Source organism: Gobio gobio, assembly GCF_949357685.1.
Source record: "Gobio gobio genome assembly, chromosome: 6".
Classification (NCBI taxonomy): Eukaryota; Metazoa; Chordata; class Actinopteri; order Cypriniformes; family Gobionidae; genus Gobio; species Gobio gobio.
This window is the reverse complement of record NC_137102.1, coordinates 16,388,731-16,403,428: the sequence shown is the minus strand read 5'-3', so window position 1 is coordinate 16,403,428 and position 14,698 is coordinate 16,388,731. Positions and strand designations below refer to the sequence as shown.

The 14,698-nt window shown below is 39.5% G+C and overlaps 1 protein-coding gene across 2 annotated transcripts in view; it reads right to left on the bottom strand.

Annotated features, from left to right (window-relative positions):
- Nucleotides 1-14,698, bottom strand: part of abca4b (ATP-binding cassette, sub-family A (ABC1), member 4b) — a 59,994-nt gene that overhangs the window by 21,684 nt on the left and 23,612 nt on the right. For both annotated transcript variants that reach the window (XM_079820529.1, XM_079820530.1), the window contains exons 13-24: nt 12,639-12,844; nt 9,368-9,544; nt 8,712-8,934; nt 7,498-7,719; nt 6,256-6,460; nt 6,081-6,173; nt 5,744-5,959; nt 5,263-5,440; nt 4,964-5,095; nt 4,743-4,882; nt 3,337-3,474; nt 3,007-3,188 (exon numbers count right to left, since the gene is read on the bottom strand). In XM_079820529.1, coding sequence (XP_079676655.1) covers nt 3,007-3,188; nt 3,337-3,474; nt 4,743-4,882; nt 4,964-5,095; nt 5,263-5,440; nt 5,744-5,959; nt 6,081-6,173; nt 6,256-6,460; nt 7,498-7,719; nt 8,712-8,934; nt 9,368-9,544; nt 12,639-12,844 — 2,112 coding nt within the window. The remainder of the gene's footprint in view (nt 1-3,006; nt 3,189-3,336; nt 3,475-4,742; nt 4,883-4,963; nt 5,096-5,262; nt 5,441-5,743; nt 5,960-6,080; nt 6,174-6,255; nt 6,461-7,497; nt 7,720-8,711; nt 8,935-9,367; nt 9,545-12,638; nt 12,845-14,698) is intronic.

Sequence of the window (14,698 nt, the reverse complement as noted above, 5' to 3'; positions counted from 1 at the left end):
ATCAAATTGCGTACAGAGTCATTTGAACTATGCCCGTTGATCACGCCTCTTGTGGTCTGATTGGTTGAAGGACTATCAAATTGCGTACAGAGTCATTTGAACTATGCCCGTTGATCATGCCTCTTGTGGTCTGATTGGTTGAAGGACTATCAAATTGCGTACAGAGTCATTTGAACTATGCCCGTTGATCACGCCTCTTGTGGTCTGATTGGTTGAAGGACTATCAAATTGCGTACAGAGTCATTTGAACTATGCCCGTTGATCACGCCTCTTGTGGTCTGATTGGTTGAAGGACTATCAAATTGCGCACAGAGTCATTTGAACTATGCCCGTTGATCACGCCTCTTGTGGTCTGATTGGTTGAAGGACTATCAAATTGCGTACAGAGTCATTTGAACTATGCCCGTTGATCACGCCTCTTGTGGTCTGATTGGTTGAAGGACTATCAAATTGCGTACAGAGTCATTTGAACTATGCCCGTTGATCACGCCTCTTGTGGTCTGATTGGTTGAAGGACTATCAAATTGCGTACAGAGTCATTTGAACTATGCCCGTTGATCACGCCTCTTGTGGTCTGATTGGTTGAAGGACTATCAAATTGCGTACAGAGTCATTTGAACTATGCCCGTTGATCACGCCTCTTGTGGTCTGATTGGTTGAAGGACTATCAAATTGCGTACAGAGTCATTTGAACTATGCCCGTTGATCACGCCTCTTGTGGTCTGATTGGTTGAAGGACTATCAAATTGCGCACAGAGTCATTTGAACTATGCCCGTTGATCACGCCTCTTGTGGTCTGATTGGTTGAAGGACTATCAAATTGCGTACAGAGTCATTTGAACTATGCCCGTTGATCACGCCTCTTGTGGTCTGATTGGTTGAAGGACTATCAAATTGCGCACAGAGTCATTTGAACTATGCCCGTTGATCACGCCTCTTGTGGTCTGATTGGTTGAAGGACTATCAAATTGCGTACAGAGTCATTTGAACTATGCCCGTTGATCACGCCTCTTGTGGTCTGATTGGTTGAAGGACTATCAAATTGCGTACAGAGTCATTTGAACTATGCCCGTTGATCACGCCTCTTGTGGTCTGATTGGTTGAAGGACTATCAAATTGCGTACAGAGTCATTTGAACTATGCCCGTTGATCACGCCTCTTGTGGTCTGATTGGTTGAAGGACTATCAAATTGCGTACAGAGTCATTTGAACTATGCCCGTTGATCACGCCTCTTGTGCAGTAGAAAATACAGAGCAGGCTACCCAGACTAATGTTCAATCTTAAAAGATTGAGCTTGGTCTGCTGATAGCCAGACAAGCTTGCCCATACAAAACTTGACAATGTTGTATATAGTTGGAAGAGTCCAGATATGCATTTGCTAAGGTGGGCACGTCATTATTATAATTTTTTATTCACATGCACTCATAATGTTTAATCAAAATAACTCTCATCTCTTCTCTCTGATGACGTGTTCACTGGCGCAAAGGTGAGACAATAATCCCTCCTTTCCAGCAACCAGTCTGTGGCAAGCAGGGCGGGGCCGAGAGCCATGGGAACGGAGCGGGTGCTAATCACCTGCGTCACTTGCGCGCCACACCAGTCTCGAGTCCCACGGAGGAGCTCCAGAAGGATAAAAGGAGGAGTGACGACGGTGAAGGACAAGAGGAGATCAGGACTAGGACATGTTGTGTTTCAATATGTTTATATGCGGCAGTCGTATGTGAGGCTTTACTTTCGTTTTGATGTTTGTTTATTTTGTAATTAAAGTTTTACATTGAACTTTCACTGATTCCCATCTCCTTCCCTGAACATTGTTACATTGTCACTTACATAAGATTGCAGCAAACAACAACATTCACAAAATCAAGTCCTGTCCTACATTTTTTTCTCGTTCAAGTGGCAGTTTCACTCAGATATACGTCACAATAAGAAAAGCAGATCGCAACTTTCATTTAATGCCAACATTAACACGTTTCTGTGCACTTACTAGGGTATTTGCCATGGTTGCAAGGGTGTTATGGATGCTTGCTTTCTTGCAAAACTCAAAAAAGGCAACTCCCATATCTCCATGATATTCGAGTCCCTAGATGCGGTTCTTATTTCTCTTTCAATGTTAGTCTATGGGCTTTTCCCACTCATTTTATCATTCATCAAGAGAAAATAGTAAATGTGATAAAGTGCAATAGACCTGTTAATCAAGTTTTTAGGCACTATTTATGTCCACAGCACAAACTGTGAGTTTACAGTGAAGTTTAATACTTTTAAGTCTATTTAAACCTGTGTTGCCCATACAATCACCATGAGTCAGTGTGTCTGTGCACTTTACAGTTACAGCTGTATCACGATTCTGACAGCCAAAGTACTCTTAAAGAGCAGATTAACTATGGACTGTGATACAGTTTTCAAATAATAATAAAATATTTAATGCATAAGATTCGGGGCTATTTTGCTACCGTAACGTTTCAGACTAATGAAAAGAAAATATTCAAAATACACATTAAAGCGTGTATTTTATTTCACTTTATCTATTTGTGTCAGTTGATTTCAAATACAATAAACATAAAGGCCGTTTTCTCAAAATGAGATCTCCACTCTCATTCCCATCTTACATTCTGAAGGTTTTTACAAAGGGGTTTGCTCATTCAACATGTATTTGATCTATATAACACTTTATTCCAAAAATAGTACTTTATGATTTATGGAGTGATAAAAAGACATATCCAAAATCCCCTTGTAAATAATCTTTAACTCTAATATGAAACATTAGCTTTATCCAATGGTCAGATGTATGCAAATGAGTGCATTTTTAATTAGACAATGCATAATTTGAATATTTAAGCGTTAAATTTCAGAAAACTTTTAATGCAAAACAATTATCTTAACATACTGTGATTATCAACAGGGGAAGTATGGAGGTATATTTCAGGTACATTTTTTAGTACCCTATATTCAACTGTGGTGTCTTGCCTTAATTAACAACATGGGAACTGTCACAGAAGTCTCACCTCCTTCTTTCGCTGGTCTTTCATGCGGCGCACCAGCGTGAGGTAGAAACCCACTCCAAAGCAGTTTTTCAGAAAGAGAGGAGAGCCACTGCAGTGTAATTTCCCTTTAGAGATAATGGCCACTCTGTCACTTAACAGGTCTGCCTCGTCCATGTGATGAGTGGACAGTATTACTGTGCGGCCTGGATGAAGTGCATGTGTAGGAGAGTGAAAGAGATGAAACAGATAGTTAACAACAGGAGGATCAGATTTGCTGTACAACCTAAAGTCTCTTGCAGTGATCGTCTTTTTAATCCTGCAGTGTTTTCTTTAGCCAGAAGGTGGCAGTACCTGTGCGGTACTTGAGTAGCAGGTCCCAAATGGAGCGTCTGGCGTATGGATCCACTCCTGATGTTGGCTCATCCAATATCACCACCTTAGAACCACCTACGAAAGCCATCGCCACCGACAGCTTCCTCTGCATACCCCCTATTGACACATACCACATACCAAAACACAACTTATATTATATAACACTGACTTTATAGACATTAGTGCTTGATGTTTAAGAAAAATGCACTTAAAATTGCATATACTATGGGTACAGTCAGAGATATTTAAGGCAAAATGACACCTAGGAGTTGTCTCAGGAATTAACATTGGCATTTGAAATATCATTATGCAAGGCAAGCCTGTTTTTCACCTCACAGTAAAAAATAAAACATGTAATTTTGAGATAAAGTTGAAAATAAGAAATAATATTTTGTTACATAGATATACTGTATCAATTCTGTGATTTAAAGTGACAATTTACGAGAAATAACGTAGAAATTATGAGAAAAGTTCGCAATTGTGAGATATTAAGTGTGATATAATGTCACAGTTACATTTATATTCAATCATTTAGTAGACCTAATGTCAAATTAAGGAGAACAATAAAAGCAATTAAACCAACAAAAAGGCAAAATTTTGCTGTGACAAGCCCCAGTTAGTCTAGCAAAGTACACATAGCGGGATTATATTTATATAAATATATATAACAAAGTCACAATATATACAGTATATATAACAAAGTGACTTTTTATTTGAGTATTTATACGAGTATCGTATTTTTCATTTAATTTGAAACATTTTAGTATGTAGTAGTATGACTCCAAATGTAGTGAAATTAAATTGACTGTTAACAGTGAATACTGAAGAATATGTTTTAAAAGCTGATAATGTGTAAACAAATAATGAGCAAATAAAAAAGGCCATGCAAATGATTAAAGAGTGATCTATTATAAGGGAAAGATAATGAAAAATGCACATGCCTTGTTCAGTGCAGTGTTCTGTCAGTTCATCAATATATGTCTGTACTTTAAAAATCTTACATAAATATGGTTTTCTTTTTTCATATATTTTAAAATATAATTGAGTTCTTTTTCAGTATTCTTTGATGAATAGAAAGTTCAGAAGAACAGCATTTATTAAAAATATAAATCTTTTGTGACATTAAAAATGTCTTTTTTTGCATCAAATTAATGCATCTTTGAATAAAGGCAACATCATTTCCATGTTTACCCTATATGAAAAGCTTTATTTTATCCCTAACCCAGATTAGCTCCAAATAAGAAGCTTATCTCCAGTACCCCCCGTCTCCCCTGGTTTTTAAGTATCTGTCTAAAACACAGATCCCGAGTGGGCAAACTCTAAAACCTCTTAATAACTGATTACAGATTACCAGATTATTGTCTCAGGTTCGCATTCAGACCCACCAGAGAGGTTTTGTGCTTCCTCATCTCGTTTATGAGGCAAACCCAGATCCTCGAGCATGTCCTCAACCTCCTGTTCGGCCTCCTTGCGCTCACGTCCCTTCATCAGAGAGTAGAACAGAATATGCTCCTCTACTGTCAGACTGAGTGAAATATAACGAAACATACATATCAGATTGCAGTATTTATAATAGTATATCCACTTGCAAAGAAAGAGCACTCACTGGTTGAAGAGGATGTTGTACTGTGGACACATGCCCAACGATTGTCGTATGGCGTCCATTTCTGTACGAATGTCCCTCCCATATATGTAAGCCGTTCCGGAGGTGGGCGGAAACAACCCGGTCAATATGGACCTGCGACAGTGCAAGTACATATATGAGAATGGACTGCATTTATATATGTGTATCATTATATATGTTTGTGTCATCTTGGAAATGTGTCCAAGATGACACAAACTAGATGGGATTTTCCCCCCATATCATCATTGTTATCAAAGGATAAAGTGAAGGTAAGGACGCACAAAGTGGTAGTCTTTCCTGCCCCATTGTGACCCAGGAAAGAAGTGATCTGGTCCTCGTAGAAGTTCATGTTGAGACAGTCCACTGCAGGTCTTGAGTTTCTAGAATACACCTTCACCAAGTCCTGCACTGACACTCCTATTAACAACCCCTCCGGCTCTGGCTCAAAGAATGGATTTCCTGCAGGAAAATACCCATACGGACACTAAACCAGACAGATAACCGACAATATAACAGGTCTGGGTTCATATACAGGTACTAAAGAAACAGACCAAGTTTATATTTTGTAGTACAGGAATACTTTCTAAAGATAGATTTATTCATTGAAATTTGAATTGTAACGACAGTTAAAGTACTGAAGCACAACATATGTGTGTGTCTACAAGCACATATATGTTCTACAGTCTTTTTGAAACTTCTATCCAGGAAAGGTTTTCTCAATTCAAATTTGTAAATGACGCACAACCCAACTGGCATCCTTACCATCGTGCACAGGCTGGATCTCCTCTTGTTGAATCTCTTCATGCATTTTTAGCTGCTCCTCCCGCTCTCGGTCTTTCTCCATCTTCTCTCGTTTTTCTTTGTGCTTGCAGTGCTTGCTGTTGCGGGAACCATTGCATTCCCTGTGCTCCGGCGAAAGTCCGCCATACTCAACATCCTCCTGCTTCTCCAAGTTATTTATCAGAGGTTTCTCAGGGTCTACAGAGAGGTGTGTTCAAAATAAATCTAATGTAGGCCCTGTTTACACCTGTATATAATGCTGCCAACTTGTGATCGAATCATCCCAGATAGATGTTTATATCAAACAAATCAACCATACCTGGTTCTGGATTATGTGATGCTAAAGGTGTCGGCTTCAGCCAGTACGAGGGCTGCAGAGGGAAATAAAACGGCTGACCGATGCCATACTGGCCTGAAAAGCCAATGGACAAAAGTAAGCTTTTCAAAAGTGAGCGTTTAGCAACATTCAGTGCAAGGCTTTATAAGAAACTGACCTGGAAAGATGTTGTCGAAATACCAAGCCAAAACAGCATAAAGAACTGCATCCAATAGCATCATCCGAATAGAAGTGAAGAAGGAGTACTCATCCCCCTCTAGAGGACTTGTACGGATATTGTCCCACTGCAGACCCAGGCCCTGCTCCTCATAGCGGGATAGATACTCTGTTCCAAAACCAAAGGCCACTGGAGACAGAAAGCTCTGGAAAAGGAGGACCGTTTTACAAAACATTAACTACATGCAAGAGCCATTTTGACCACTCAGATGTAAAGTCCAAACATAAATGAATGGCTTTCTAAATTTAAATTGTTTCTAAATGAATTAAGACTTCATGCTAATGTAACCCCTTCTGTTCGAAACACCCGCTCCAAGCAGGACTCCAACCTGGGTCTGCCGGCATGAGAGTCGGACGCTCTAACAAGGAGGCTAAAGGCTGCAACCTCTAGCATCAGTCACTAGAGCGTCCCTTGAGATCGGAGGAGTGGGGTTTACTCACACAGCAACTACTAGCTGGCCTTCGTTACACTCACCTCCCTAAACCTCACTCCCACCCGGGTCACGGCACCAATGTAACCCCTCCTGTTCAAACCACCCACTCCAAGCAGGACTCGAACCCGGGTCTGCCGGCATGAGAGTCGGCCGCTCTAACAAGGAGGCTAAAGGCTACAACCTCTAGCGTCAGTCACTAGACCGTCTCTTGAGATCAGAGGAGTGAGGTTTACTTGCACAGCAACTACTAGCTGGCCTCCGTTACACTAATTACATTTAAAGCAGCGGTTTTACTTGAAGGCCTCCCTTCTAGGTTCTACATTAGAATGCCGGCTCTGTATTGGCCGATGCTGTTCACGTGAGCAAAAAGATGCATGTGTGTGGTGCTGACGCTGGAGCTGGCCAATACAGAGTCGTTTTTGTTGGGTTTTCTTGTTGCTTCATAACATTAAGGTTGAACCACTGTACTCACATGGACTATTTTAACAATGTTTTTACTACCTCTCTGGGCCTTGAAAGTGGTAATAACGTTTCTGGTGCCAGAAAGCTCTCAGATTTCATCCAAAAGATTTTGTGTTCTGAAGATGAACGAAGGTCTTATGGGTTTGGAACGACATAAAGGTGAATAATTAATGACCAACCAACCCTTGTTGAGAATCACTGATTTTTAGGGTTTTTTGGCAACTTTAAATGCTGCCGTTTGAGATTGGATCGAACTGAAGAGAAGTGGAACACCATAGTGGACTCACCACAGCTAACTTCATGTCCTTGGTAATGCGGTCCTGCCAGGCGAAACAGAGGATATGAGGGAGGTACAGGGTGAAGTAGATGATGCCACTGCAAGCCGCAGCCAGGTTGGCCTTGTTGAAGAACACACTCATGAGAAAACACTGCATGATAGTGGCCACAGTGAACGTGAGGAGGAACAGGAACACGATGATGGGATCGCTGTAATTGAGCACTTTTCCAACCTGAGCACAAAGACATACAATAATTAGGATACTCTTCTAATTTAAAAAAGTGCAGTGTAAATATTTTTGTATGCATTGCATTTTATCATCTGAGAAATATTGCCAAGATTCGTCCCTTTTTTAACCCTGGATGATGCTAAAAATCTTCTCTCATCTTGATTATTGTAATGACACTGGCTTACCTAAGGGCTCTATACCGAAGTTACAACTGATACAAAATGCAGCAGCCAGAGTATTAATTAAATTAACAAGGAGCGAGCATATTACACCCGTTTTAATGGATTGGTTACCAGTTCATCAAAGGATTGATTTTCAGGTTATTTTATTGGTTTATAAAACACTGCATAATCTGGCACCTCTATACATTTCAGACTGTCTGTCAAGATATGTTCCAAATCGTAGTTTGAGATCCTCTTGAGCTAATCTTCTGTCACAATATACAGTAAATCATAAACGATCTGGTGGTACTTCTTTTAGCCACTATGCTCCAAATATTTGGAATTTTCTATCAAATGAAATGATTTTTTTTTAAAGTTGCTTATCAGAATAATAATATGGTGTGAAGGTTATCACTGATATCGAGGCGACATTGTATTGCCAATTTCTTTATTTTACATTTTGAAACTTCTGTTGCTTCTGTTTAATCGTTTATATTGACTTTGTGTGAATTTGTATTCCTATTATTTGTTTTTATGCTTGTGAAGCACTTTGAGTTGCATTTCATGTATGAAAAGTGCTATACAAATAAATGTTTATTAAGAACAGACAGTTATTGTCATAAGAATCCACAATTTCAAAATGTGGTCCATGCGTATGCTAAGTAATCATTTCCAGAGAAAAACAATAAAGGGAGTGAGTGAGAGAAAGAGAGACAGAGACCCTCCATAACAGTATATGTACTAACAACATACATCCAGCAGAGGTCACAATGCAACAAATCTGAGCAAGCCTCAGAAGGACAATGTTCATCAGTCATCAGGTTTTTTCCTCACCATGATAATGGCAGTCAGCAAAGCAGTGCTGACTGACATCATGAGGAAGCTGTCGATGAACCATGTGTACCAGATCACACTATTAGAGACGCCCATGCCCTTCAAAGTCTCCTTCAGCCTCATCTCCTTCTCCAGCACGATGCTCTTCACCACCATGGACACCGAGTAGATCCAGGCCAGCACCATGAAGATGGGGAAACAGCGATTTAGGGTCAGCATGAACCTTGATATGGGACAAAACAAACAAGATCCATTGGGTTCATTTCATTGAGAATTATGATATGCCATGAAATAATTCAACTGGAGTCATGTGTGATCATTTCTGTACTTCATTACAGTGGACTTCAAGGGACAGACCACCCAAAATGAAAATTCTGTGAACATATGAACTAACCTTCATGTCATTTCAAACTTGCATTACTTGCATTACTTGCATTGCTGAACACAAAAGAAGATATTTAAAAAATGTTGGTAACCAAAGGGAACAAAAACTACCTACATTCTTCTTTTGCATTCCATAGAAAATAAAATACAGGTTTAAAACGACTGATGACAGAATTCTCATTTTTGGGTGGAATATCCATTTAAGCTGGTGTGATGATATGGGATAGGGTCAGTTAACCCTTTCTAGCCACATCATTTCAGCCATTACTCACATGTCATCCACGTAGCAGGGGTAAGGCATCTGCTGCACGTAAACACCTAGAGGCCAGTCATGACCTGTGTGTAACTTGAGGATACCATGTTCAATCATGTCCTGCAGGTAGGCAAAACCTCCCCAAATGTAGCGATGGTCCTCCAGAGGGTCTGCCCTGGGGCCAGGGTCCCAGTACCTAATAGAAAGGGAGGATAGGAAACTCTTGCTTAAAGGTGCATTTAGTAGTTAGGAGCTAATTTAAAAAGTGTTACACAGGAAGAAATGTTTCTTGAGCAGCAAATCAGCATATTAGAACGATATCGGAAGGATCATGTGACATTACGACTAATACGATCCCAAACTGTTGAACAGTTGTGTATATTTTTCATTGACGATAAATGCATTAGCGATTAACAGTTGGAGCGATCAACACAATGGAGCTCATTCAGTAAATCATTGGCTACAGTATTTCAAATTATTGTCATTGGGCTACTTTGAGATGAACATACTTAAAATTCAGACTTCCAGCACGTCACACTTGCTGTGTAATTCAACATGAATGACTCAAAAATGTACAACTTTGGTCCAAGAAATCAAAATACCCAGGAGACACTTTGGGTAATGAAAACGCGCATAACACATTAAACAATGATGAACACCGACAAGGGACAACAGAATCTCAGAGCTTTAGAAACAAAAGAGAGAAAAAACTTTAGAAAATGAAAAGGCGCATAACATATTAAACAATGATGAGAACCGACAAGGGACAACAGAAACTTTAGAAACAAAAGAGAAACAAAATTACACATAGGCAACCGATAGGAGTAGAACACAGGGAAACGATGTGATAAACTAAAAGTCCATGAAAACAAAACATAACCCTGACAGAGCAACTGCAAATATGAAATGTGTTGCTTTGAAACCAGTTAATTTGTCCTAGGGTGTCTCTGTGCAACACACAGTATTCTCGAATGAATCAGTGGTTTTGAACAAACCTGTGAAGTCAAAGACTGTTTCACTGGAAAGATGTCTATAACACTCAAAGCAACTGTAGGGGTCAGTGAAATACTGTTTATGAATATTCCAGGACCATGACACTTTAGAGAGAATTAGTTTGTCATGTAAAGGTAAAGAAATTTCAACCACCTAGTTTGCTGGGAAGCCTTCTCAAGAAAGTCAAAGCCAAGGTTTCAAGATACTTATTCTTAATTATAATAATGCTGACATTTTGCAACAAAGCCCGCTTTTCCACAAGTCAAACCATAACAATGCATGCTTAAAACGATTAGGAGAAATGCCACACACACACACACAAAATCACAATTTGTAATTCAATTCACATTGTTGTTGTTTTTTTTGCGGTGGCTGCGCTTTGCATTATGCCCACATAATGAAAACACAACAAACCCACAGTGTCATTCTATCCTCTGCTGTTTGTCTTCGTGTTTCAAAGAGGGACGGCTACAGTGAGATGTGACTAAACTAACACCTGCAGGCATGTTTTGTGCTCCAGAGAGATTCTCAGTAATGAGTGGTGTCACTTTGCAGTGTGCAGCACACATGGAGAGCGTGATTGTGCCCGCTCTTTCTCTTCCTCTAACAATAGTGTGTTGAGCAGTAACACCGTACATGAACAATAAAGAGAAGAGCTTCCATTCTCTCCTTACACAATAAATGTTATATAAAATCTGAATCAAAACATGTACACTCACCAAAAGGATTATTAGGAACACCATACTAATACTGTGTTTGACCCCTTTCGTCTTCAGAACTGCCTTGATTCTACGTGGCATTGATTCAACAAGGTGCTGAAAGCATTCTTTAGAAATGTTGGCCCATATTGATAGGATAGCATCTTGCAGTTGATGGAGATTTGTGGGATGCACATCCAGGGCACGAAGCTCCCGTTCCACCACATCCCAAAGATGCTCTATTGGGTTGAGATCTGGTGACTGTGGGGGCCATTTTAGTACAGTGAACTCATTGTCATGTTCAAGAAACCAATTTGAAATGATTCAAGCTTTGTGACATGGTGCATTATCCTGCTGGAAGTAGCCATCAGAGGATGGGTACATGGTGATCATAAAGGGACGGACATGGTCAGAAACATTGCTCAGGTAGGCCGTGGAATTTAAACGATACCCAATTGGCACTAAGGGGCCTAAAGTGTGCCAAGAAAACATCCCCCACACCATTACACCACCACCACCAGCATGCACAGTGATCACATGGCATGATGGATCCATGTTCTCATTCTGTTTACGCCAAATTCTGACTCTACCATCTGAATGTCTCAACAGAAATCCAGACTCATCAGACCAGGCAACATTTTTCCAGTCTTCAACTGTCCAATTTTGGTGATCTTGTGCAAATTGTAGCCTCTTTTTCCTATTTGTAGTGGAGATGAGTGGTACCCGGTGGAGTCTTTTGATGTTGTAGCCCATCCACCTCGAGGTTGTTGGCTAGCATCAACAAGGCATTTTCGCCCACAGGACTGCCGCATACTGGATGTTTTTCCCTTTTCGCACCATTCTTTGTAAACCCTAGAAAAGGTTGTGCGTGAAAATCCCAGTAACTGAGCAGATTGTGAAATACTCAGACCGGCCCGTCTGGCACCAACAACCATGCCACGCTCAAAATTGCTTAAATCACCTTTCTTTCCCATTCTGACATTCAGTTTGGAGTTCAGGAGATTGTCTTGACCAGGACCACACCCCTAAATGCATTGAAGCAACTGCCATGGGATTGGTTGATTAGATAATTGCATTAATGAGAAATTGAACAGGTGTTCCTAATAATCCTTTAGGTGAGTGTATTCTGAAAGATGAGAAATTAACTTAAATTTAATGTTCTTTCAAAGCTCCCTCAAGATCGATTTAAACATTTGCTTGCTTGACTAAGGAAGTCGGTAGCACTTTATACAGTCCTGTTTCCCATGTACATACTATGTACTTATTATAATAGTAATCACAATAACTGGGTAATAACTAGGTACTAACCCTGAACCTAAAACTAACCTTAACCCATGTAGTTACCTCATATTACCCAGTACTTTCTTAGGTAAGTACACTGTAATTCAATTTACTATAAAATAAAGTGCAACCAGGAAGTCTACTAAAGGTTTCTTTAAAATTGGCGATTAAGACATTTTATATAAAACAGATTCCGTTTCACTCGGCTTCAGCAGTTTAATAGTCTCTTAATCTGTGTTTCATAAACTACCCAACCTGACCCTATATAAAGAACAACCCTTGTTAGATCAAATGTACAATCTGGCCGTTTCCTCTCACCGGTCTTTGATTTTGTTGGTACGTTCCACTGCATCAATGTCCATTCGGATCTTGAACTTGACGTGGCGGGGCAGATCTGCGGTCCAGGGGTACATGTCCATGAAGACCAGACCCGCCCAGAACTTATTCTCCCCCAGCAGGTGCAGAGCCTGATGGGTCATCAGATTCTCATCCATGTGACCCACAAACTTATCCAGACTTATACACTGACAAGATATAAAAAAAAGAAGAGTGTATTTTTTTATACAACAGGTCATTCAATAAATAAGAAATTAGTAATCGATTGTTTAGACACAATATTGCTTGTCTATTTTTGCTCTGCCAATGAAAATAGTTCCAAACAAAGAACTCATGGAATGAATCAGCGTTTTTGAACAAATCTGTTAGATGAAGGACAGATAGATTCATTCCAGAATGAATCTGTGTTTTAAATGAATCTGTTGAGTACATGATTGTTTCGCTTAATTAATAGTTTTCAGTCACATGACTGTCGCGGAGCCCTGGAGGGCAAAACAGCCATAGAACTGCAGAAGAAGCCTGTCAATAAAAAAAAAATATGTGAACAAGATGCAAGTTTTGGGCACTTGTGATCCATTTACAGCACCTGCTGCAGTATTGCAGTATTTCAATCACTGAAAACAGCGGGACGTTTTTAAAACGCAAACGTGAAAAACACTCATTTGGTGAGTTGCAAAGTTTAACGCTAATCAAGGATTTGCTGATATGAGTTTTATTTTAAATTGAGTTGTGTTGCACCACTTCATTTTAAACACAGATTAACTACGCAGAAATACTGATCGGGATAATCCAACGGCAGGCTAAATAATTCTTATTAGTGCAAACCACCCTTAAATGCCTTAATGTACTATAACAGTGGTATGAAAAGATTAAATTCAGTTTACAACTTTTTGATGATGCATACTATATAGGCGAATAGATGAGCCAAGAATATGAACGCAACGCATTTTCTTTATAATGGTTTTTGATGGGAAAAAAACTTAACGAGAAACCTTGTGTTGCATTAATATTCTGTGTTCCATCAAAAAGGTGTACATTATATTGAATTTGGTCTTTTAAAGGATTAGTTCACTTCAAAATGAAAATTTCCTGATAATTTATTCACCCCCATGACTTCCAAGATGTTCAGATCTTTCTTCAGTTGAAATTAAATTAAGTTTTTTGAGGGAAACATTTCAGGATTTTTCTCCATACAATGGTCTTCAATGGCAACCAAAATGTTGAAGGTCCAAATCAATTCAGTTTCAAAGAGCTTTGAATGGCTTTAGAGGGCACGATCCCAGCTGAGGAATATGGTGTTATCTAGCGAAACCATCTGTCATTTTCTAAAAAAAAATTATAATTTATATACTTTTTAACCTAAATTAGTACTGAAGTACTGCCCCCATGTTTACAAAGCGCTCGTGCGAAAACTAATACAAAGATTTAAAAAAAAAAGTAAAACAACGATGTCGGACAATTTTTTGTGTTTGGAAATGGAGTTTTTTTGGTAAAGGCCGTTTGTATTAGTCTTTGCACGTTCGCTTGGGGCGGTACTTCCGTGGCACATCGCAGATCAGTGCAAGATGAGCAATTTAGTACATAAATGTTTATTTTTTCATGAAAATGACCAATGGTTTTGCTAGATAAGACCCTATTCTTCGGCTGGAATCGTGAAATGCCCTTTGAAGCCCTTCAAAGCTCTTTGAAACTGCATTGATTTGGACCTTCAATATTTTGGTTGCCATTGAAGACCATTGTGTGGAGAAAAATCCTGGAATGTTTTCCTCAAAAACTTAGTTTCTTTTTGACTGAAGAAAGACAGACATGAACATGAGATGGGGGTTGAGTAAATTATCAGGAAATCTTCATTTTAAAGTAAACTAATCCTTTAATATCACTGTCTTACTACATTAAAAAGTACTACAAACCAAAATGACTGGCGGGCAGTGGAGGAAAGCCTTGTTTTGCCCTCCAGGTGGGCGTTCCTATAATGGTGTGACATCACATGAAAACTATGAATTGTTTTTGAACAAATGGGTTTGCCACTTGTGGCCAATTAC